Source organism: Lotus japonicus, chromosome 4 (genome assembly GCF_012489685.1).
Source record: "Lotus japonicus ecotype B-129 chromosome 4, LjGifu_v1.2".
Classification (NCBI taxonomy): Eukaryota; Viridiplantae; Streptophyta; class Magnoliopsida; order Fabales; family Fabaceae; genus Lotus; species Lotus japonicus.
The window spans coordinates 67442994-67468773 of NC_080044.1; the positions used below are offsets into that span (position 1 = coordinate 67442994).

Sequence of the window (25780 nt, forward strand, 5' to 3'; positions counted from 1 at the left end):
ATACTACACTATTAAATTCAAAATCCCATTCATGGTTTTACTAATAAGGCTAAAAAGCACTTTTGGCCCCTGATGTTTCAAGTTTGTGCAAATTCTGCCTCTACTCTATTTTTGTCGATGTTTCTACCCCTCATTTTTCAAACAATGCATCGTCTACCCCTCATGTTTTCAAACAGTGCACCGTCTACCCCTCCGTGAGGGGTAGACGGTGCACTGTTTGAAAACATGAGGGGTAGAAACATCGACAAAATAGATAGGGGCAGAATTTGCACAAACTTAAAACATCAGGGGCCAAAAATGCTTTTTAGCCTACTAATAATCAATTCCTGCAAATGAGGGGTAGATGGTGCACTGTTTGAAAACATGAGGGGTAGAAACATCGACAAAATAGATAGGGGCAGAATTTGCACAAACTTAAAACATCAGGGGCCAAAAATGCTTTTTAGCCTACTAATAATCAATTCCTGCAAAACCCACATGCATATAGGACATATATATATCCCTATCAGCATCAGCCATCAGGTATCTAAGTTGATTCATCTAAGTTAGAGAAAAAAAGTTTTCCTATTTCTAATTATGTGCATATTTTCTTTAACCTTTAATCTTGCTGTATATAGTTCCCTTTCCAAATTAACTGTTACTTGTCCAATTCCAAGGATCCTCAACTGGGTTTTGTTACTTGTCCAATTCCAAGGATCCTCAACTGGGTTTTCTGAAAACAAATCAGAATCCTCGTCAGCAATCTGAAGCAGCAATCTTCAAAAAATTTCCTCATCAGTGTTAAAGTAAAAATGAAAAAAAAAAGAGAATCCTTTGTGAAACCGTGTGGTGTAAACACAATCACTCACTCATGTCCAGCTTCCAACCCAATAAATAGCTCAGGCCCCATCTCTGATATCTTCCCAACCCAAAATTCCAAAACTCTTTTTGTTTTTTTCCACCCCTCTTCTCCCTGCTCTTGTACTTATATCCTCACCACTTGGCCCACTCACTCCCCCTTACATTACAAATTAAACCACCTTTTTGCCCACCCTTTATTCCCCTCTTCACACACTTTCAAAACCCTCCATCCATCACTCTCTATAAATACAACCAATCTCACCTTCATTAAATTACAAGTCCTTTCCCATATCACTCCTATCTTCTTAAGCCAATAACATTTTAACTTACTATTTTATTTCTTTGACACAAACAAACAATGAAGGAGTATTGGACCTCTTTAGCTTCACTTCTAGGTGTGTTTGCTTTCTCCCAAACCCTCTTGCAAGCTCTATTCCCGCCGGAGCTCCGTTTTGCTTCGGCGAAGCTCTTTCACCGGATCTTCCACTGCTTCTCCTCCTACTGCTACTTCGATATCACGGAGATCGACGGCGTCAACACCAACGAGCTCTACAACGCGGTGCAGCTCTACCTAAGCTCCTCCGTTTCCATCACCGGCAGCCGCCTCAGCCTAACACGCGCCGTCAACTCCAGCGGCTTCACCTTCGGCCTGGCCAACAATGACAGCATCGTCGACACTTTCAACGGCGTCAACGTGCTCTGGGAGCACGTCGTCACCCAGAGGCAAGCTCAGACTTTCTCATGGCGCCCAATGCCCGACGAGAAGCGAGGCTTCACGCTCCGGATCAAGAAACGTGACAAACCCTTCATCCTGAACTCCTACCTGGACTACATCATGGAGAGAGCCAGTGACATTCGTCGGAAGAATCAGGATCGTCTTCTGTATACAAATTCCAGAGGTGGGTCGTTGGATTCCAGAGGTCACCCTTGGGAATCTGTTCCGTTCAAGCATCCTAGCACGTTTGACACATTGGCTATGGATCCTGAGAAGAAGGTGGAGATCATGGAGGATCTTCAGGATTTTGCTAATGGTCAATCGTTTTATCACAAAACTGGTAGAGCTTGGAAGAGGGGTTACCTTCTGTACGGTCCTCCTGGAACTGGAAAATCAAGCATGATTGCAGCTATGGCGAACTACCTTGGTTACGATATCTATGATTTGGAGTTAACAGAGGTGCATAACAACTCTGAACTCAGGAAGCTTCTGATGAAAACTAGCTCCAAATCGATTATTGTTATCGAGGACATTGATTGTTCTATCAATCTTGCTAACAGGAAGAAGAACAACGGTTCTGCTACTGCGGTTTCTTCCAGAGGCTTCTATGATTCCGGTGCCGGAGAAATGCGAGGTGGCGCGTGCGGTGGTGGTTCTGCGTGCGGGGAAGAGAGTGGGAATTCAATCACGCTTTCCGGGTTGTTGAATTTCACTGATGGGTTGTGGTCATGTTGCGGGAGTGAGAGGATTTTCGTGTTTACAACCAACCACATTGAGAAGCTTGACCCTGCTCTGTTGCGGTGTGGGAGAATGGACATGCATATTTTCATGAGTTTCTGTTCTTTCCCTGCTTTGAAGATTCTGCTGAAAAACTATCTGGGTTGTGGAGAGGGTGATTTGGATGAAACGATTCTGAAGGAATTGGAGGAGGTTGTTGAAATGGCGAGGATGACTCCAGCTGATATCAGTGAGTGTTTGATCAAGAATAGGAGGAAGAAGGAGAAGGCTGTGAATGAGTTGCTGGAGATATTGAAGATCAGAGCAGAGAGGAATTCAAAAAATGGGGTTCTGAGGGGGAAGATTGGGGAAGGTGGTGAAGAAGTAGAAGAGGAGGAGCAAGAGAAAAGGGCTTTGGATAGTGATAGTCCTCAACAAGAGTCTGAGATTGAAGACAATTGCAAGGAGGAAGAGAAGACCAAGTGATATGATATTGATACTACACTGTATCATGTTGAAAAAGACTTGTGTTCTCAATTCTCATGATCATGTCATGTTCAACCTCTGTTTCATTTTCCACTGTCACAGTGAGTGAGTTACAGCTGTTACTGAAGAACAGAAATGGTAACATCAAAGGGGAAAAATTGGGGGAGCTCATTGGATATGACTTGTTGGATAGAAGGGGGAAACAGGGGAAGAAGCTGTAGGCTTCTAATTTAAACATGTCACATACTTGTGTCTTTTTAGTTTTGAATAATGGAGTCTTTTTTATTATTAGATATGTAGGGTAAGTTTAATTGCAACTAGTTTGGTTTTTTCATCATGATCTGCTCATTTTTAGTTTATGATTTGTTCCCTATTGTGCATATTTTTCTCTTCTGGTTAGGCCTTTACACCCTGACATACTTGGTTATCCAGCTGGGATGTTGGTGAACACCTGGGGTGCACATGGCATGGTAACGTTATTAGCTTGATGGGACGTGTAGGAAATATGAGTAATAAGTAGGGTAGCAGTAGCACCATTACCTAACAATATGAATTATTATTCAAACTGAGGTTGAGGGTAATCTATTTTAGAGTTCAAATTAGGGCCATTCTAAATGGAGTTGGAATTGGAGTGCACTACTTTGTCATTGGCACCCTCAATACCTGCATTTCCACATATTACAAAGTTTAATTTTTCAATCAACTTTGTAAGGTGTGGTGGATTGCTGGTATTGGTGGTGTTTCGATCTATTACTTTGTCCATCGCAAGGTGATGTTCAAGCATCATTTTTTATTTATATGTTTAACATAATGTGAGGGGTGATATCATGCCTAATGACAATTCAGACGAATAGTTTGAGCTTATTATGGAGTGCAAAGAGGGACTGCAAAGTTTTTGCTATTGCAGCGGAAAACTTGGCCTTAAGAATTGTGGCCACTGAGATTTGTAATTGTTATTTAGGGAGATAGTGATTTTTGCGAATTAATAATTACATGTTGGTTGGATGGAACGTGATGTGTTATTGCAGTGTCGTTCGTCATGTTACTGTGTTTGATGGAATGTTCGTGAAAACTCATTTATTTTTCTTAATCCAGATTAGCATTAGGTGTCAGTGTCTAATTGGATTCATACCGTTAAACCTTTTATTAAGAAATGTCACTTTTAAAAGCACTGTGCGGGTGGATAGGATTGAGCATAGTTAGCTGGTGGAAAGTGGAACCAAGTGAAGAAGAGCCAGATTTTGTGTTATGAAAAAGCAGGGTTAAAGCACAAAAGCAATTAGAAAGTCTTCTCATGCATTGAGAAAAGGTTGACAATATTTGGTTGTTGATTTTGATATGGAGTAAAGGCTATTAGGCTGTCAATGTAAGGGTAGTGCTATGAACTTTAAGGAAAAGTGAATGAAGCTAGAAATAAAGGGAAAATAAGAATAATGTTATCTCAACAATCCATTTCCACCTCCACCTCATGTAAAAAAGAAGAAAAGAGAGAGGAATGAGTGATATGATTTGTGATGTGACAGAAAATGTAGAGAGAGATAGAAAGAAAAATGTGTGAAAATGAGATGGAAGAGAAAGTGAGGTGTGTATATATCATTACTCGGAAAATAAACATTCCTACCCAAATTCACTTACCCCTTTGAGAGAAAAAGAAATATAAAAAGAGAATTGAAAGAAAAGATCAATGATATGATAGAAAAAAAAGATGAAAAAGTAAGTGATTTTGAAACTATGAATGTACCAGTCAAAAATAAAAGTTTAAGGGCAGAGATTGACAAAATTGTTAAGATAAATGTCAACAGGTGATAAGTAGACACATATTTAGTTATGTAAAATTATAAAAGGTTTGTCCCTAACAACATCTAATTCACTTTAGACACATGTAAATTCAGAACCATAAAACTGAGCTTCCAAAGAAACTTACATATGAGTTGTGAGAGTGCGTACATAAATGGATAAGACAACTTTTACTCCTTTGAAGGGAAAGCAAATTGAGCATCATGGGGTGTGTTTGAAAGATAAGAGTTTACCCTTCAATTATACTTGATTTATTATATTTTTAAAAAATGTTGAAAATAAACAATATCAAATTATATATAATTTTTTCCATTGAATTATTAATATTTAAAAAGGTAATTATATCCTACTATAATACTGAATATCTTTTTCCAAAAATTTAATAAGTTAATAAAAGTAAATAAATATATCAATAATAAAAATAAATAAAGTTAAACTAGCAACATTAAATCACATTCAGTTCCAAAAAAAAAATTCAGTTCCATTATTATCACCTTTCCTGCATTTTTTTTCTCGATCCAAAAAATTTAAAAGTTATCTCATTTTTCTTATAGTAGAAGAATGATAATTTTACTCATAGACGGGGATGGAAGAAGTTTGTGGGAGTCAAAAATTATTTCCGGGAATCATTCATAAAATACTATTATGACTTGTTTTTCATTCTTTAAAATAAGAAATCTAAGAATCAAACACTACAGGAAAACTGATTAATATCGATGACTTTTTACTTGCAACTTACATGCCATTGAAAAATCTCAATCATACCGATAATTTGAAATTGGCTTAATAGCTTTTTTGTCCTTCACTTATCACAATTTTGTATTTTTGGTCTCTCCATAAAAAATTAGTAAAATTAATCCCTCACATTTACACACTTTTACCGTTTTAGTCCCAAATAGTGAAATAGGATTATAGGAATCATTTTTGCAAAAAAATAAGTAATGTGAAGGACCAAAAGTGTTAATTTTTTATTGGGGACCAAAAATGTAAAATTGTGATAAGTGAGATCATTGAGGATTTTACCTGATTGTATTTGGTAATTTGAATTTTGTATGTGTGTGAATGAAGTTAATAACGACCTTAGTCATCGGTAATTTAAAACATGGTTGATGCCAGTGTTATCAGACTCGGACCGGTGATCGACTCGGTCGAGACACTGGGTCAATGAGTCAATGGTTCAACCACTGAGTCATTGGTTCGATTGCTTGACTCGGTTTATATTAAAAAATTATAATAATTTAAAATATAACCTTAGTATATCATATATATAAAATAATATGCATTCTTCTTAATAAGAAGCAAAGTGGTGTAGTAGCAATTTGGATTAGCTTTCCTCCCTCTAGGTCCTGTGTTCAAGTCCTAACTATGACAATTTTTTTAAATAACTCTCAATTGAATATCATTTGACCAAATAATTAACATTGAATATAAATTAATTACAGTTTGAACATTAAAAACAGTTTTGACAAAAAAAAGGCAAAAACAGAAGAAAGAAAAAAACGGACCGGTCTATTAAAACCGGCCGAGTCGCCGGTTTATTCCCTGAACCGGCCGGTCCAAACCGGTTCATACCAGTTAAATTACATGGCCGATCTATTTAATTGTTCGGACCGATCAAGGGTCCGGTTCCCGGTTCAACCGGTCGAACCGGCCGGTCCGGTCCGAGTTTTATAACACTGGTTGATGCACTAGTCACCCAAAACATTTTGCATTCAAAATTGTTGGCTGTTGAATTGTTGCTTTTATTACTATATTCTAGTTTCAACCTTGAAAGAAGCTGAATTGTTTAGATTCATCGTCACTTTCACGTCCTAAGTGGGAGTGGCCATTAGCGTCCCCTTTTTTGTTCTCTTCTCAATTTCAATTGCTTTTACTTTTTAAAGTTGAAAACAGAAAATTTGGACCATATATAAGAGTACATTAATAGGATAAGCTTTGACTTCATTCCTGTTACAATCAAGGAAGTTCTTAGTTTTAATACAAGAAAAGTACTTCCAAACACCAATAACACGTGCAACGCTTTCACGATGAAGAAAACTCGTCCACACATGACACATTCAGGCATGCTTATATAAATAGTGGTGGTTTGTTTTGCCGCGGGCTCCATAATGCTAATATAATTTTCAATATTTTAAGATATTACTCCCTCCGTTCCAAAACTATTGTAGTTTTAGTTTTTTCACAAAGTTTAAGAGTTCATTAATTGATGTTATAATTTGACTGAAAAAACCTTATTTAATATGAGTTATATGAAAGATAGAGAATGAAAATCATTGGTCAACTAATTGGTGAGAATTGTGATTGGTGGAAATAAGTTGTGGTACTTGGAAGATACAATATTAAATGAGGGCATGAATGGAAGAGAATGAGATAAAGTGCTTTGGATATGTAAAACAACAATGGTTTTGGAACAAAACAAAAAAGCTAAAACTACAATAGTTTTGGAATGGAATGAGTAGCATTTAGCGGAGAAATAAAACTTATCATTTAACCTTATTAGACAAGAAAAATTTAACACACTGAAGAGTTCAATGAAAATTCAAACGTGCACATATAAGAAAACATGTAAATAGACGCGCGCCCAAGATTGCCTTTGGTATCCATGAAAGCATGCTCATGAAGCAACAACACAAACAAGGACGCTGCGCTGCATTCACAAATCACAAGTTCCTTTTAGCTTTTACTCTCTTTAATTCGTGTCTCTTTCTTGCTTGGAGATCAATATACAAAGATTTTTATTCTAATGGTTCCCCCATTGGGGCATATAACATGCCCCACCAAAACCAAGTAGAGTGGATGTGATGTTATTTTGGCTTTTTATGGCTACCCAAACTAAATCGTCCTAATATTTTGCCGTACTTTTCTTCTCATCAATACAAAAAGTTTGAATAATTTCAACGGAGCCAGCTTATTTACTTAAGAAATGAGGAAATGAGGGTCCTTGGTTATTCTTCATTTACCTTGTTTTTAACACTATATGCTACATTTTATAATAGAAATGGTGCATACCAAGTACCAACTGTTTGCAAAAGAGACCATCCAATCCAAGTGATAAGAATCAAACAACTGGTTCCATAAAAGTCCAAAGAAACTGAACAAGTGAAGTGAGGGTCCTTCCTCTCTCTTGTCTTATTATCACACGGTGGCTTTTGTTTTTCATTGCAACCGTTGGGTGGAGTTATCGCTTTCGTTTATAAGTACAACGAACCAGATACTCACATTCTACTCTTGTGAACCGTGCGTGAATTCAATGGTGAGCACTTTGTTAAAATATGATAAAAGGTTGAATTTCTGAATAGAGAAAAAGATACGGAAAATGAGCGATGGATGGATACATAGCATTTACTACAAGTTATGATCAGCAAGTTGTCAATGAAAGGATTCTCAAGCAAAAAGGACTGGATGGTTTTGCGTGTAGTACTTTACCTGATGACTTCTGAAAAATGATTAAATACTACTATATATCCATCTTTGATTCATAGGTTCCTTCCCTCCAAATTCTAACGGGTCCCAAGTTTTGGGAAAGAACCTTTGAAGGAATGGAAGCATAATTTTCTTTAATTCTGTATCGACCTTGAACCAACGAAAATAAGAGCTTAGGAATAAAATGCATCAATAAAATGCAACAAGATTTGTCGTTATTGAAGCATATGGAATATAATAATCCATATTCATGGTATATAATTTTCAAGGATGAATCCGATGTATATAGCTTCACATGTGAATTATACTAACTAGGGTACATCCGAGTCAAGTTAGCATATACCATTTTCGTTTTCCATATTCAAACCACCCTCACAGTGGACAAATGCGTTTTGTGACAGTTTTTAACTGCCACAACATATCTCTATAAGAAAATACAAAATGTAATATTGGTTGTTTGAAACCACCATAATTTTGACATATGTTTTACATATGTAAAATTTGTGGCGATTTAAATACATTTTGCATTTTTTTAACGGAAGCAAGTTGTGACAATTAGAAACTGTCACAAAACGCATTTTTCCACTGAAAGTTGCGGGTGGAATTTTTTTGAATATAAGAACTAGAAATTGTATATGCTAACTTGGCTCGACAGAGTGTACCCTAATTAGTAGGATTCGCATGGGGAGCTATATACATCGGGTCCTTGAAAATTATATACCATGAATATGGATTATGGAATATGGAGCTGTCTTCCATAAATGATAACGGTGGCCAAACTAAATCCTTGTTTTAAAGAGTTTATTTTAGCTTTCTAATAGTATAACCATAAACGTTCATGCAAGTGTTTTTGAGAGCTTATGTAAATAGTGTTTTGAACTTATTTTGATAAGTTGTTTAGATTAGTTTTTACATAAGAGTTTATGCGATACAGGCTTATAGTCATGTGTGCTTAATTAAGCTTTTCTAACGTACCAAAATACATTTTTTTATTTTCACATCAACAGGTATGCAATACTTGTTGAGATTTGTTTGGTAAACTAGGATAAGACTTTTTTTTATTATCAAGTAGAATAGGCCTAAACCCCGAGCATTCAAAAAGGTTAGCACATGGGCCTGCGAACTGAATAGGCCCAGTAACTCGTTGAGGGATTAATATCTGGATTGGCCCAAAAAAATGACTATTATGTGATAGTATCAATAGGGGCAACGGATCCATGTTAAGCTTGTACTGCACACCTCATTGATCAACGATCATAACTGAAACTGTTCTGAACCATCAAAGATGGCAGCTGCATAGCCGTTCGATCCAAACGATTGTGAAGAGCACGAGGGTTGTGCTTCACTCTCATTTCTACTTCTTTTTGCCGCTCAATTTCCCTCTCAGTTGCTTCAGTGGCGGCTTCAGCTCGCAGAGAACGACGAATTCAACCTTTCAGTTTTCATCTCTCATTCGAGAAGCTCTGAACTCATCGCAATTTCCTCTGGAATCTACTGCGTTCTGGTAATTTCTACCTTGAATTCTGATATCAATTTGTGCTCGTTTGCTGAGAAACTGCAATCGATCGAACAAAAGTTGTAGTCATTTTATTGCATGTAGTTTTCCTCGCAAAGAGCGCGAAAATTCATATCATGCTTCGTTCGCAGATTTGCATATGAATTGGATGTGTTGATATTCATTTCTTACTCTCTCTGTGTGTGTTCAAACTTTGTGACTGTGTTAAAAATGCTAGAATGTCATTGCTTAGGGTTTGTTCATGATATAAGTGTACAAATTGTGATAAATGCATCTTTGTTTTGTATTGTTTCTGGTTTATATGTGAATGTTACTGAATCTAATACATATAAATGGTGGAGAAATAAGTAAGTGTGCAAGAATGTGTTGGAATGGAAAATCAGTGGAAAGTGGAAGAGGTTAAGATCTGGTTTTTTTTCATACCTTGAGATTTTGTATTCTAGCATGTTAATGATTAATCAGTTATAGTGATTTTTAAGCGACGAACTGCCGATGGGGAACTTCTGCTTACTTTCTGGTACCGAGAGTTATTACTGACTTCAAACTATTGATTGCAGTTGCCGTCATGGATACTGATGAGGTGTGCTCAATTGTTCTTGAGTTATCTGAAAAGGATCCTTTATTTGATAAGAAGAAGGTAAGAAATAATCTAATTGAGTTTTTTTACGTTGCTCAAGTTTATAATAAAATTTTCTTTGTTATGAATTTTCCTTAATCAGTAAAGTAGTTAGAAAGCCTTAAATGATTAAAGAAAATATATGTTGATAGCAAAGATTCCATAATTGTTTCGCATTCAGGAATTTCTCATATCAAATATATAAAAATTAAGTGACAAATGGCAGAAAACTATTCCAATATGGTTTAAGTTGTAATCCTAAGCAGTTTCCCCTGAACTGACTAATCTGCATCATTTTGTCAGAAATTACTACAATGTAAGGGGTTTAGTCCCAAGGAACGGATATATCTCAACTCCTCAGAATCTGGTTGGGAGAATGCTACTGCAAAGAGGTTACTTGAGATAGAGCGAATCATACAGTTAAACGAGGTTACTTCCTCTTCTGCGCTTTGATGCACTCAGTTACTTTTGTGTTTCAACTACTCATGGATTAACTGATTTACTGAGCTTCAGCTGGAACTTTATTTTGCTGAAGACAATGGTTGCACATCAGTGGATTTTTACAGCCCCAGGAATGAGTTGGAGGCGCTCAATTCAGTTGTCTTTCTCATCGACATATCTCTTTCCAGTTGTTCACATCTCCATACAAATATCCTGCAAGGGCTACGGCAAACAATGCTTGATTTAATTTCTGACTTTGGAGATAAAAATAGTGTGAAGGGAGTAGTTGAAATAGACCACAATTGTGATCAAGAAGAGCACATGATAGAGTGGGGTGAAAGCAACGGTGTAAAAACACAGTTAAAGATAGCTTGTAAGTTTCATTGTGATTTTATGTCTTTTTCATTTGCTTTCTCATTCGAGAATGATTTTATTTCCTTTTCATAGGTATTAAATTTACTTGATTTTTAACAGACTTCTTCTCCCTGTAATCTGCACAGATGTTGAAGGAGCAGGTCGGGGTGCGATTGCTACAAAAGATCTAAAAGTTGGAGACATCGCTCTAGAAATTTCTGCGTCCATTATCATTTCTGAGGAGCTTGTGCATGAAACTGATATGGTATGTTTCTTGTTTAAAAAAGTGAAAGTACTTCATGTAGATCTTCTTTAAGAAACCTAGAGTTGACCAACTTTCATTCATTGCAAACAACTATTAAACAATAATATTATATGTGAAGATTTCCGTACCTTCTTTACACCCATTATGGTGCTTTATTGTTTCAGAGTTGATTTGAAATATAAATACTGAGTTTACACTTCACCTCAGTTATCTTATGTTTTGCAACAATGAATGTCACATAGGATGCTTGTCAACATGTCTATCCCTACCAAATTGGAGCAACCTCTCTCTCTTAGTTGGGAAGAAGTTGAATATTGATCCCTTTGATTTTCTAAGGAAGTGGATAATTGGATATACATCAGTGAGAGGATTTATTAAAATTAATAAAAAGGAGAAATGTCATATTTCACCTCTCATATAGTCTTGATAACTGATAATTGTCCTCATTGCATTCAGTATCAGGTCCTAAAAATGGTGGATGACATATCATCTGAGACAATATTGCTATTGTGGAGTATGAAAGAGAAGTACAACTGTGATTCAAAATTCAAAATATACTTTGACACACTCCCAGAAAAATTTAATACAGGTATTACTTGACTGACATACTTTATATACATACATAGATATAATTGTTCTACAGATTCCCAAAATTACAAGTCACTTCGATGCACAACCTTTGTAGAACTTACAGGTGCTTTTCCAGGGATTTGAACAATACCTGCAAAACTTAACTCCAATAATTCAAACGATGTCCTATTGTCTAGGTTTTCTTGTGTGACTACTCTGTCTGTATCTTGAATTCCCCTATTACCAGTTTCATCATCAACCATTTGGAACTATTTTGAGCAATGCTTTGCAAGAGGGATATACCTTTATGAGTTCGTATAATTGAAAGGATGTACTATTATATAGGTTTTCTTGGGTGATTACTCTGTCTGCGTATTGAATTTCCCGATTGTCAGTTAATCATCTACCGTCTGGAACTATGTTGAATAATAGCTTTGCAAGAGTCAGATACCTTTATGAGCAGTTGTCCCTATCACTTTTGATCATTCCATTTATGAGTAGGTATCCCTTTTAGCTCTACGCCTGTAACTTTTCTCCCTAAGTATGCATCTCTATGTTTGATATCTGTCTGCCTATTTTCCCCCTTTGGTAAATGTTAATCTAATACCCTATTACTCTAAGATATCATCAAGATCATAGTTATCAATTCAGGATAGTGACGTGTAGTGGCCTACCCCAAAAGTGGTATAGCGTTATAGCTCGGCAAGAATGGTCGTTACGTTGGATTTTTTTTATATAGTTCATATTATTTATACTATATACATATAAATGCTTTAAAATGATAAAATAAATGACCTGAAATTCATGGCATATGCATAATAACAATATCTTTGGTATTTGATTTACAGGATTGAGTTTTGGTATTGAAGCGATTGCAATGTTAGATGGAACCTTGCTATTTGAAGAGATAATGCTGGCAAGACAGGTAATCAGTTGTTACGAGGTTCTGACCTCTATTGTTTTTAGATGGAAGCTCCTCCTTTCTTTGAGGTGTAGAAGAACTATTAAACTACACTTACCACTTACTACTTTATTCAGGATTCAAGTTATTGATATATTTAATAATAATCAATACGAAGCAGAGTATATCTGTGCCCATTGTGGATGATTTTAAAGTTCAAAACATCTTGAGCCAGAATTCGAAATTACCCTGAAGGCCTAAAGAATGACCACTTAAATACTTTTAATGCTTAAGGTTTCCTGCGTGTAAAGAATGACCTCTATTATGTTCTTTCTTTTTCTTGGCAGCACCTGCATGCTCAATATGATGAGTTGTTTCCTGTTTTGTGTGATGAGTTTCCTGACATATTTCCACGAGAGCTGTACACGCGGGAAAAATTTATATGGGCTTGTGAACTTTGGTACTCGAATAGCATGAAGATAATGTATCCTGATGGAAAGCTGAGAACATGCTTGATCCCAATTGCTGGCTTTCTTAATCATTCTGTATGTAAATTCTCTCTTTCTCATGGATGATGTAGTAATTGCATCCAAATTCTCTCTCATTTTTTATTTCCTTTTCTCCTCTTTTGTTTTGAATATTTAGATAAAAGGGTCTTCAAATATTGTGTATTGGTCACTGAATTCAATAAAGAAATTGAAGGTAATGGAATTTAAAAATAAAATGACTGTCACTTACCGTGTTAAGAATATATTCTTCTGGAGCATGGTTGGCATTTCTTACACCTAGCTGCCTTTTCTGCATATCTAGATTTAGATCATAACTTAGAGTTGATGATTCCCAATTCCCCATAGTTGTTTATCTCTACAAATTGTTTGTAAATTTCTTGTACCCGCGTTAGCAGTTGTGATATCAACCATGATGTTTGACAATTATCTTCTTTCCTCTGGTTCGTTATAACTGTGGGTTGTACACAATTTACTTTTCTTGTTCATGAAATGCCCAGATTTTATATAGCAATGTATGGAGACCTCTAAATGTTATTGTTCTCATTTCTCTCTTTTTGTTCCTGACAATAGCTGTGCCCACATGTTATGCACTATGGCAAAGTAGACCCTTCAACAAATTCATTGAGGTTTTGTCTGTCAAGACCATGCAAATCTGGAGAAGAATGCTGCTTAAGCTACGGGAGCTTCCCCAGCTCTCATCTACTAACATTTTATGGTTTCTTACCTCAAGGAGAGAACCTGTATGATGTCATTCCCTTAGGTAAGAATATAAGATCATTTCCCAATTCACTTCTCTGCATGCCCATACGCATGCCAGTCAACGTCTTGGAATGTAATGGGTCTTTTGTTGCAAGTTTACTGAGCTGGTGCTGTCTAAGTCAAATATATATGCTAATTGTCATTTGCAGACATTGATGGCTCTGATGTTAATTCTATTGAGGATAAACCTGAGTCCAACTGGACTACACACATGGTGCGCGGTACTTGGCTCTCCAATAATCACAGCATATTTCATTATGGCCTTCCCTCTCCATTACTGGACCATCTTCGGAAATCTCGAAGTCCCACGCTGCATACTAAGACTTACGTACTGTTCTTTTCTCTCTTTACAATTGAAATTTGTTCTCAGACTTCTATATTTCATGTGTCATCCATCCGCCTTTTTCTGTAATGAGTTTTACCTAGAGTTTTCAACCTGAAAGTTTTCTATGCATTGCATAATTTGACCTTCTGCAGAGAAAGAAAACACCACATTGCCCTTTACTGCTTGCTCGAACGCATTTTAGGCAAAATTCCTACCACATGTTTTAAACATTGCATCTGATTGCTCATCAAATTTTACTTATTCACCATTTTGTGTGCAAAACCTTCTTCTTTCACAGTTGCAAGGTAACTTAGAAAATGAGCTGGAAGTACTTGGAGATCTCATATGTATCTTTGATAACATGGTGGACAATATGGGTGAGATCGATCTTGATGACAGGTGAAGGCCTTAATTGGTTTTTTGCGGAAAGAAATCATGAAATTTTCTTCTGATAACATTTTTTTTTTATCCTTTTCAGAGAAAACTGCGGTCTGGAAGAAAAATATGCCATGGATTATAAAAATCTACAAAGAAAAATTGCCTATTCTGTTTCATCTTCATGTCATAACGGTGTCAACTTAGTCAAGAATGAACTGTGCAAGTGCATGGCTGAGGATATCCTAGGTTAATTGAGCATCTTGGATCATTGTTTGTACCTCATACTCCACCTGGAATATGACCTTTTTGTAAATATAGATAAAATCACCATGAAATTTTGCTGTCACTAGCTGTGGTTGAGCTTGGTTGCCCCCACTCTATGACACGGGCAGCTCAGCATGTTATTTTAGGTGATGAAATTGATGATTCCGGAATTTTCAGGAAGAAGAAGCTGCTAGCTGTAGCTATTGACGCCACTTATTCTTTTAAAATTGCTTAAATAAAACTCACCATCTAAATTGCTTAATGCTTACAATGATGGGAGATTCGCCCCAACAAAGGTATGCTCATAGCATTACCTGGAAAAAAATTTATTTATTTATTTATACATAATGGGGATAATCGGTTTTAGTTTTGAATAAAGTCACTAACATTAGAGGATAAATGATATTTTGAATTTGAAAAGTGAGAAGAATAAAAAGTTTCAAAACTTCATGTGGTTCGTTTTGAGATAATGAGGGGTGAGCAATATGATAAGGACTATTATCATGATGATTACGTGGTTACGAAAGCTCATGATAACTATAATAATGATCATAATTGCTATGCATGCATAGTACATTTATATGTCCACATTGTATTTATCTTTCATATTAACTGCAGAAAAGTAAGGCGATAAGAAATCACCAAAGTATATGTTAATATATGATTTATTCTAATAGTGTAAGTATTAACTATAAGTAGAACTGTATGAGTCCGATTTTTTTCACAACAGGAAAAATATCATTTGCATCATCTCACTTAGAACTCCATATTAGTTTTGACTTATTAGCCGAATCATATCATGTGATACATGGGCTATTATGCTTTTTGTTTGATTTTATATCAAGGCCACGGACAAGAAGATCAGAGATAATGCCAATTTAAACATTATTGACATTTGACTAAAAAAAACATTATTGACAAATTTTTGCAATTTTTTTTTGGGAAACAAAAAGCATTAAAATTTGGTTCAAAATCAGAATGGATGTTTAAAATGTTCTATTTTGAAAGAAGAAAAAAAGGTTTGAAATTAGAAATGCCAACTGACAGGTTTAGGCCGCTTTTGACGGAGTGTGTGGGACTCTTGCAAAGGTGAGTTTTATTTCGGGCTGAGGTATTAAGAAAAAATTCATTTTATCCCAGGAGGTTATACATATGTTCCACACCCACAAGAAAGGTGAAGGCTTGGTGGCTCTGAAAATTGACTTAGAGAAAACTTATGACGGGGTGAATTGAAATTTTCTTTAGATATTTCTGTATGATTTTGGGGTTTCTTCTGCGGTTGTGGACCTTATCACATGGGGTGTACAATTTGCAGATATCTCTATTCTGTGGAATGGGTCGACGCTTCCCTCCCTCAGGCCACAACACTGACAACAGGGTCTTCGGAAAATTCTCAAGACCGAACATGCTCCATATTAGTGGGTGGAATGTGGTGCTCATTGTAGGAACGAAAATATTTCATGGCAATATGTCATTTTTTGAAATTGTAAAATGGGCTAGTATGGTTACTTTGTACTCAAACCGATAGTAATTCACCAGAAGGAAAGTGAAACGTGACTAGGATGCATTTTAGGTACACAACTCCATTCAACCTTTTTCTATATTAATCTCTTCCAAGAACCACACAAAAAATCCACTCCTTTATCATCTATTGGGCATAATGGCATGACTAAACCCGCCAAATCATATGCCACCCAACCCCAAATTATGAAGGAAAATAATATTTTTCGTGGTATCACATGCTTCTATTTGGATCGAAATGCTTAGAAAATATAAAAAAATAAAAGAAAATACAGAGCAGAAATTGAAAAATGGGGCCCAAGAAAAGAATAGCAATATTTTGGTAAACCAATGAGGCAACAGCCCATAAACACACTGCCCCATTTGTCCTTTTCTTTCTCCAACCGCCGACGCCTCTCTCTTCCACCTTCACCATCATTCTCCACTTCCTTCACCATCCTCTGTGGACCTCCACAAATCCCCCTCCAATCAAAACCATACACGTCATATCTTATAACACGTGGCAGAGAGATTCAGGTCCAGCGTTTGAGATACCGTGGAAATATCAACACCTGATCATAACCCAACCGAAAACACAGCACCGGAGGAAGATAGAAAAGAAGAAAAAGGGTTCGCTTAAACGTCTCTCTCTCTCTCTCTTCGCTCTCAAGGTTTCTTTCTCTCTCTTCATTCTCTGCTTCGTTTCGCCATAACTCTGTAGCGAGAGAGAGAGAGAGGAAGAATCCATGAGCATGTTCAACCCACCCAACTACTGATCTTCTCGTTGTTCACGAGTTGTAGCTTCGTTTCTCGGTTTTCCCTTTTTTCGTGATTTGGTTGTTGTTGAAGATGTTGGTAGCTAATAGTTTTGATCTATGGCGGAAGGACGCTTTCTTCTCCGCCGCGGAGGAGGTGCAGGAATCAGCTGATATGTACGTTCCTCAATTCCCCTTTTTCTTATTCGTGATTCCTGTCATGAACCCTTTTCAAATTATTGTGTTATTGGTAGTTTCTGATTGATTTAGTTTTATGATTCGGTGAATTTCCTGTGAAATTGTGCTCCTTTGGGGGTTTTGAGGTGATGCTGGGTAATGGGTAGGTATGTATCTGTTGTTGTTGTTTATGGTTTCTGTGACTACAATTTTTTTAGCTCTAGTGGGTAGCTTTTTCATGGTGCGTTGATTTGTTTTCTCTTTTGTTGCTTCAAGTTCTTCTATGTTTTTACTCGAGTAGCTAACATCTCTTAGACTTTTATCACTACTGACTGGTGTCAATTTTTGTTTGAACTTCGAGTTACTGACTTGTTCAAGGAAAAAAAAACAGGAAATTTATTTGTGCTGGAATTTTTTCCTTGACTTTTTCTAATGGATTTGAAAATCTAAAATGCGTTTTCCCTTTATCTTACAGTTTGGAGTTATTAGTTAGTTAGCACTTTTGATGATCTCATATGAAGTTCAATTGAATTGCATGAGTGATTGATTATGTTTGTGCATTTAAATGAGCTTTCCAACGGAATTCGGATGTAGGTTCCGATCATATAAGTGTGAAATGAGGAGAGCCATTTACTGGGATGTATATAGGGAGTGAGAACAGTCATGTCTTCAGTGCCTGTTCATACTATAAGTATATGTTGGTGTAGCTTATTTGTTTCTTACATGAATTTGTTTTCTCTCTTCATACAGAATGGAGTCTGCATACAGGGCATGGTTGAGAGAGAGGAGAGAAAGTTCTAATCATGAGGAATTGAATCAACTATGCAGGGAGCTGCAAACTGCTCTAGGTACTGCAAAATGGCAGGTGTGTGGTACTGTTTTTTTTTTTTCTCCTCTTAGTTCTAACTTCCCCGTTTTCTGTACCATTCAATTATATAATATAATATATATTTGCACCAGAAGTCTTTGAGGTTTTTTAATTCTCTGATAAGTCAACTCTCTATTTCTTTTTTCATCTTAAAATTCAATGCTTCTTTTCAAGATTTTGATAATTTTCTGTTTTGCACATGCTGAAATAGTTGGAAGAATTTGAGAAAGCGGTTAGACTAAGCTACCGACATCTTGGAGATGACAATACAGCCAATAGGCACAGGCAGTTTATTACTGCCATTGAAAGCCAAATTTCCCAGGCTGAAGCAGCACTGAGGGAATCTTATATCGAGGAAGGTAAGCAACCCCTTCGGTGGGTAAATCTGGATGAAGAAGAGCGAGATGATCTGGCTGCATTTCTATCTGGAAACTGTGAGACCATGCAAAACTTTAAAGATGAATGCATTGAGGTTGCTTCTTCAAGGAAAAGCTCACTTCGGGAAAAACAAGTCAACAACGAAGACAAAAATGCAAGTGTAAATGCTTTCTGCAACTGGGATGTCTCTACTAATAAAAATGCTTCTAAGGACGTCATCGCTGTTAACAAGGATACAGATTATGTGGTAGAAATAAAAGCAGATGCTGTTTCTGGAAATAGTGATGATATAGTTTCTCAAACAGATAGAACAACTAGTACGAGGAAGACATGGGGTCCCCCAAATTATGGTGCTTTAAAAATTATAATTGCTGATGAAGATGAGCAGAGAAATAAACCTACACGGACTGTTGATGCCACCCCTAAAGAGAAAGGATTCAAACCTATATTCTGGAAACAAAAATGTGAAGAATATCCGCAGGCCATGCGAGCAGTTCAAATGTTAAATCAGGTTAGATATGTAATTTTTAATGAAGAGATTCATGCAAAAGAAGATAACTTCTCTTTTCTACTTTTGTTTGCTTACATCGTTTCTGAAATGTATCCCAATATATAATTGACATCGGTGCATTCCAAGGAGATGCTAATGAGTTTTTTGGTACTCTGCAGCTTTTTGGTCGCTTTGGTTCACGCCAGAGACAAGTTCAAAATCCACTGCACTTGCGAAATGGTTGTTCTATTAAAGTTACTCTTGCTCTAATGTTGACCATTTTTCTCATTGGTAAGCTTTCAAATTTCTACTCCAAAAGGATTCCTCATAACTGGGAATTCCATCGGTATCAATTTGTCTAATTGTGTCCTATTTATGTGTTCTTTATTCTCAGTGTTCTTGGCAATAGAATTATATTAAAGGAGAGGCCTTTTTTCTTTAACTCAGTTTGTGACTTTGAGCGACTTATATTGCCGAGAGAATCTTGTAATCTATTAGTTGTTACCTTCAGTATGATGATGGATAAAAAAAGCATGTGAACAAATATTGTGAAATAGTAAACAATTATTAGTTGTTAAGATTTCCTTACCAACAATCATTCATTGCTTATTAGCTATCCAGAACCCTTAGAAATCTGGTTAGGCATCGCCTTGCCAAGTTTCTTTTGCGCATAATATCCAAATTACCAATTGGTATCATGATCTTGTTGGCCATGTATTAGGGATCCAATTGCAAGTTATGAGACTCGAGTTTCATCTTGGAAGTATGAGATTCTAGTTTGGGGTTTATAATGCTTTAGGCTCTCCAACTACAGTGGCTAGTTTTTATGATGTGGTTATCCTTAAGGTTCTTATCATCGCTAAAAATTTAATTGCACATTTTACCCCTCGTATTTTGCTTTTTAGTTCACTGGGATATGGAGTTTTGGGCAGTCAATTACTCAATGGACAATTTATGCTTCAGCCTGTTGGATTTGCACGTTATAGAGAATACTTCTAGGGCAAGCTCGCTTTTCTAGTTTTATCTTGTTTGCACTGCCGTGTTTTGGCTTTTAGCTCAGTATTAATCATTTTAGTCTTCTCAGATGTTTTAGTTCCCTATGCTAAATAATTTGCTTTGTTTGTTTTTGTATCAAGCATTGCTAATTGCGGATATTTTCTTTCCCTTCTCTGCAGTTCCCTTTGTTCTTTATTCAACTTGAGCTAAACGGCTTATTCACTCAATCAGTTCAAGAGGTATTTCTGGAACGGGGCAACCTATGTTTATGTCTTTTTGAAATGAATGAAGTATTAAAAACTGAGAATGGTGCCAAGCATGTTTATGGTGCAAGTTAACAGCAAGATGTTCCCTGTTTCCTTAAAACATGGTTGGAACTTGGAAGCAATGAAATATTGCTTTTCCTTTTTCCTCAGCTGGATTGCTTAGACTGGCTGGCGTGGTTTGCTAGTAAAATAGTTTATTCACAAATATATTTGTCCACACGCATGCAAGGCATGCAAATAATTTTAATGTTTCCTTTATCTGCCCAGACATAGTAGTTCTTTATTTATGATAAATATTGACTTTTGAGGCTGTATGATAGGGACATCGTAGTTGCTTGTGTTTGAAGATTATTGAAATCTGATGTTTATTTTCTTTTAGAACTTGATTGTTTATATTTTTTAAAAGGAAAAAAAACTCTTAATTAAAAAAAAAACTGCTTCAATTTGAATACATTGCTTGAAAAACTCAAACCAATAGCCAGTCATAATTTTCTCAAAGATCTTGAATTTTTTGAAGGCATTATTAAATTGATGTATCTGTTATTTTCTTGGTGTATTGCAGGGCTTTGCTTTTCCTCATTGATGATGACAAGGAGGTCACTGGCTAAAGGAACAGTCAAAGGCAATCAGTGTCACCTTCCATGTTGTGATTTATGAATGAGATTGAAGATGAAATTACCTCTGTGGATATTGATAGGATAACCAACCTACATCCTACAGTGATAGAAATGTCTATTTTAGTTTCCCGGGGATTTTAAATGTATATACATTCATCTAATATTTAATCCAAGTTCCACGGTTTGGTCGCAAGATAATAATGCAGCCTACAAAGTTAATGTGACTAATTAAATATTATTTCATCTTGGAAAATTCATGAAAAACTCTTGGTTTAGAACAGGTGAATACTTTTCTTTTTTTAACATTGATGGTGAGTCTTCGCCACTTGTTATTGTACATATGAAGGTTGTTTGGAAACTGATAGGAAGATAACAGCAATTCAGTATTATACACCAAAATTACGTTAATAATGGAGCCTACAATTAGTGGAATTTAATCAACATCTATAAAACCATGTATATTAGAGTAGGTTGTCTTGAGGCAACCACTATGATGTAAATCTGCTTCACCATGATGTAGTGTATGAAAATTTAAGGCAATTCTCTATCCATAAAATTGTATTTGAGATTGCCTCAATGTGAGAATATATCTAAATCGATATTATAAACTATCTCTATGAACTTTCTGTTTCTAGAATTTTCCTTTATTTTTCCTCACAATTCAGTCAAGTAGGAGAAAGATGCAACATTTAAGTGGATTTAAGATAATGTGAGGCATGGAATTCGGATTTAGGAAATTTTGATGCTGTTATAGAGCAAGGTCATAAAACCTGTGACATTTGGTGCTTGATTTGGTTTGATTTATCTTCTCCACCTTTGCTTCAATTTTTCAGGTTTTTATTCATTTTTTTTTTAAAATAATTATGCTTCATCACACATGTTGTAGTTTATGCTTCATCACAAAAGTTGTAGTTTATGCTATATCCCTTGTCGGTCATCAAGTAAGAGTAAAAGACATGTGGTTACAGTGTAGAGCGCTCCAATATCTTAAGAATTCGGGCTTCGATTTCACAGCACAACTTCATCAGCTTGTTCCCATGAGTGGCAACAGACAAGTCTCCTGTGTTAGTGTATGGCTGAAAATATGTTCAAACATCAAGATAAAACCAAATCGTAAAGAAAAAAAATTGAAAATCAATAAATGCATACACCTTTGTTTTTAGTAAGTCGTGCCACAAAAATAGCACCACATGGTACGACTAAAAGGGTCTCATGCTCCACATCAGCATGAATATTCCGTTGCAATATTGGTGGAGCTAAGAGCTCAGCATGCCCCTTATCTGAATGAATGCTTTGTCGGTGTTTCTGCTCATAAGCGGTAGGCAGCACACGTCGTCGACCCCTCTCATCCTCACCAACACCTCTAGTATTGGCTCCTCATGTCCATCTAATAAAAATCATGAACGAACAAAAATAATCAAACAACTACCTTATCAGTTGTAAATACATGATTCAATGTAAAAAATCCAAAAAACCATCTAGTGTTGAAAAATAATTTAAGGGCTAATTAGTGTTTTAATAAAACTAACTAGTGTTGGGCCAGTATGTAGACCGTTCGACCCATTAGAAAATTCAAAAAAAAAATTGCAAGAAGAAGAAAATGAAATGAAAAAAGCACAAGAGCCAATCGGGAGTGGCAGATTCTTCCTGTAGCGACACTAATCACTCTTCCACCGCCCTCAACTCCGATCTGCCGTCAGTCTCTCTCTCCGTTTCCGATTCCGGCAGCAATCTCCAATCCCCAATCTCCAAATCTCAAATCCTCAACGTTTTCACTGCCTGAGATCTGAACCGAAAAACCATCTTTCTCTAGATGCATAAATAACAATAACTCCGATCAGCGATTCCAATCGGCAACAATGTCTTGTTTAGCGCTCTCTCTACAACCCGCCAATGGATCCGACATCCTTCTCCAAACCCGCGAGTGGTTCCCACCCTCACGCGCCCTCGGCGCCCTCTCCGCCTTCCGCCAAACCCGCCGCTCCTTCGCCGCCAACAAAAACTCCGCCCCCGAAGACGCCTACGCCGCCGAATCCATCGGCGACGACCCCCTCGCTGCCTCCAGCGGCCAGGTCATCGTCGGCGTCGAGAGCCGCTACCGCATCGTATACCGCCTTGTCAACGGCATCTACGTCCTCGGGATCACCGTCGCCGATCATGATAACTCTGTCAATGTCTTCGAGTGCATCCACATCGTTAACCAGGCTGTCAGCGTCGTCGTCACCGCCTGCCGCGGCGTTGATGTTACCCCGGAGAAGCTCAGCCGGAAGTACGCTGAGATCTACATGGCTCTTGATATCGTCCTTCGCGGTGTCAGCAACATCCGCCTCGCTGCGATGCTTGCCACCTTGCACGGTGAGAGCCTCGCCAAGATGGTCCACTCCGCCGTTGACACCGAGAATAAGATCCGTGGTGCTGATAATTGGTCTTCTGTTGAGGTGCATTCCCTCGAGCACCGTTCAGGCATTGACGCTTTTGCCGGTGCCACGTTTGAATTGCCGCCGGAGACTCTCGAGGCTGGTGATGAGTTCGCCACTACCCTTGCCCCGGAACGGCCGGAGGAGTTGCAGCAGCAGAAGCAACAGCAGGAGGAAACTCCGGTGGAGAAGGACCCTTTTGCTGCAAGTGATGCCATTAACAAGCCGCAAGAGCTTATGGGTGGGTTCAACAAGACTAAGGACGCTTCTTCTACTGATTTAACCGTTGCATTGGAGGGGCTTGATGTTACCACGCTGCCGCCACCTGAAGCTACACAATCCACCCATATAAATGTGGAGGGATTTGAAGGGAACTACGGTGGTGTGGAATTTGGGCATGAGCAGGCTTCTTTGGGAGAAGCTTTTGAAGGTTTCAATGATGCTTGGGGTGGTGGACTTGATCCTTCAGAGTTTGTAGGACCAACCAAGGCTCCGAAACCTCAAGGACTTGGTGGAGTTGAACTATTGCAGACAGGGCCTGATGCTGCTACTAAAACTGACAAGGGTGGTGCAGGGACTCCAATTGAGGATATGTTGGTAAAGAGAACGGAGATGAAGGGTCCTGAGATGTATGTCTCGGAGGAGATTAGTGCAGAGTTCAGGGAATCCTTGCTTGCAAGGGTTGGATTGATGGGTGTTGTTTACCTCAGAACTTTGCCACCTAAAACTGCTGGTGATAAGGAAACTGAATTCTCATTCCGAGTTGAGGGAACGAGTGCTGTTAAGAGATTTGCTATGCAGAGTTCTCGTGTTAGTAGCCTTGGTAATGGGATGTTTCATGTAAGGACTGCAGCCTCGGAAGAACCTATACCGATTATGAAGTATAGTTTGCTACCTAGGTTGACGCCTTTGCCTTTGAGGGTTCGGCTTATAAAACGGCATACTGGAAGTTTGCTTTCTGTGATGATACAATATGCTCCGAACCCTGAATTGCTAGCTCCCTTGACGGATGTTACATTCATTCTGAAACTACCCGTTGACCCGACATTGTTGAATCTTTCTCCAAAAGCTGTGTTGAATAGGTCTGAAAAAGAAATTAGATGGCATGTACCAGAGATTCCATTGAAGGGATCTCCTGGAAGGTTGAGAGCAAGGATGCCTGTAGATTCTAGCGAAGATGATGAAGAAATTGAGGTAGTTGGTTATGTGAAGTTTTCTGCACAGGTAACTCAGTCATTGTCTGGAGTTTCTCTACGGCCTGCTTCGGAGGGTAAGACAGATTTCTATGAGGTTAGCCACAAATTTGAGAGTGGAGTTTACATGTGCAACTGATTTGTAGTCATAGATGTATTTTTTTTTAAAGAGAATTTGTGCTAATGCGGTTGTATGGTTTTGTTGTGTTCATAGCATTCTTGGATATTGATCATGTACCTTGAACTCTGAAATCATCTGAAATTTTTTCTTTCTGTGTGTCATGGCTATAAATTTTTATCAATGGATTGTATTTGGTCTTCTCAATATGTTATTTACTAGAAAGTGCATACTTATTGTAGCTAATGAACATATTTACAATGACTAGGAAGTTTAGATCCTTGAAAGCTAGGGTGGAGAACTGTTGTAAATAGTTACTACTATTACCCTATGTTGCATTTTGGAAATCCTTTGAATGTTTATTCATTAGGGGAAGGCACATATTGGTGCTTTAATATTTATATTGGTTCTGTAAATATTCAAGATATGTTTTTCCCTATGCATCTCACTAGATACACAATAGGTGAGGGTTTTACTCCCTGGATCGAGTAATAAACTAGTACTCTCCCAAGATTGGTATATTGACTTTGGAAATAACTCCTCATAGTCTATGTGAAGTGAGTAAAAGGGGTTATTCATCCTTAAATCTTAGTGTGTTGAGATCACAATGCATTTTAAATTAAGTTCAAGGATAGAGATACTCTTACTTGCTCACTTGGACGAGCGGTCAAACTTATTAGTTGCTACAGTTGCTATTGATGTAGAACAACCCAAGAGTACTTTTATTCCTCTTGGTGGGATACTTATATGATAAATAAACCAGGAGTGTTCTCAAGGTCAAGGTACTCTTGCTAAACCTAGAGTGCTCCTTAGTCCTCACTTTTAGATCATCTTTGGAGAAGTAAAAAATTACACCACCAATCATGCTGAATGTCTAAATCACACAACACATCTATAAGGTATTTATAATCCCAAGATAATTAAAACCCTAGATAAATCCTGATCAAATTCAATATTTATAATTAAATAAAAAATCTGCAGAAGTTATTATGTTCTTAGTTCTTACAATTGCTGTTGTCTAGATTCCCCAATTTTATCAGGACCGTTTGCTATATTTTAATTTGATCCAATAGTTAGTGTTGGGGCAACAGGTAGTCCCTTTTACACAGGGACAGTGTTAGAGTGCTCT

The 25780-nt window shown here is 37.2% G+C and overlaps 4 protein-coding genes across 4 annotated transcripts; all 4 read left to right on the forward strand.

Annotated features, from left to right (window-relative positions):
* Window positions 1-913: 913 nt before the first annotated feature.
* LOC130713594 (AAA-ATPase At5g57480) lies at window positions 914-3095 on the forward strand. The gene has a single exon (XM_057563366.1). The coding sequence runs from the start codon at window positions 1199-1201 to the stop codon at window positions 2756-2758; it is 1560 nt and encodes a 519-aa protein (XP_057419349.1). The 5' UTR covers window positions 914-1198; the 3' UTR covers window positions 2759-3095.
* A 6127-nt stretch (window positions 3096-9222) lies between these two features.
* On the forward strand, window positions 9223-15088 carry LOC130715911 (uncharacterized). The gene is made up of 12 exons (XM_057566067.1): window positions 9223-9482; window positions 10052-10131; window positions 10414-10539; window positions 10624-10924; window positions 11052-11170; window positions 11627-11759; window positions 12589-12665; window positions 12989-13186; window positions 13721-13910; window positions 14059-14237; window positions 14533-14633; window positions 14713-15088. Exons 2-12 carry the CDS (start codon window positions 10060-10062, stop codon window positions 14861-14863), a joined length of 1647 nt encoding a protein of 548 aa, XP_057422050.1. The 5' UTR covers window positions 9223-9482; window positions 10052-10059; the 3' UTR covers window positions 14864-15088.
* Window positions 15089-16843: 1755 nt separating this feature from the next.
* On the forward strand, window positions 16844-21201 carry LOC130711309 (uncharacterized). Its single transcript, XM_057560868.1, has 6 exons — window positions 16844-17308; window positions 18059-18173; window positions 18388-19065; window positions 19224-19335; window positions 20220-20279; window positions 20869-21201. Exons 1-5 carry the CDS (start codon window positions 17226-17228, stop codon window positions 20243-20245), a joined length of 1014 nt encoding a protein of 337 aa, XP_057416851.1. The 5' UTR covers window positions 16844-17225; the 3' UTR covers window positions 20246-20279; window positions 20869-21201.
* A 1328-nt stretch (window positions 21202-22529) lies between these two features.
* LOC130710950 (uncharacterized) lies at window positions 22530-24858 on the forward strand. The gene has a single exon (XM_057560346.1). It carries the CDS (start codon window positions 22783-22785, stop codon window positions 24670-24672), a length of 1890 nt encoding a protein of 629 aa, XP_057416329.1. The 5' UTR covers window positions 22530-22782; the 3' UTR covers window positions 24673-24858.
* Window positions 24859-25780: the final 922 nt, after the last annotated feature.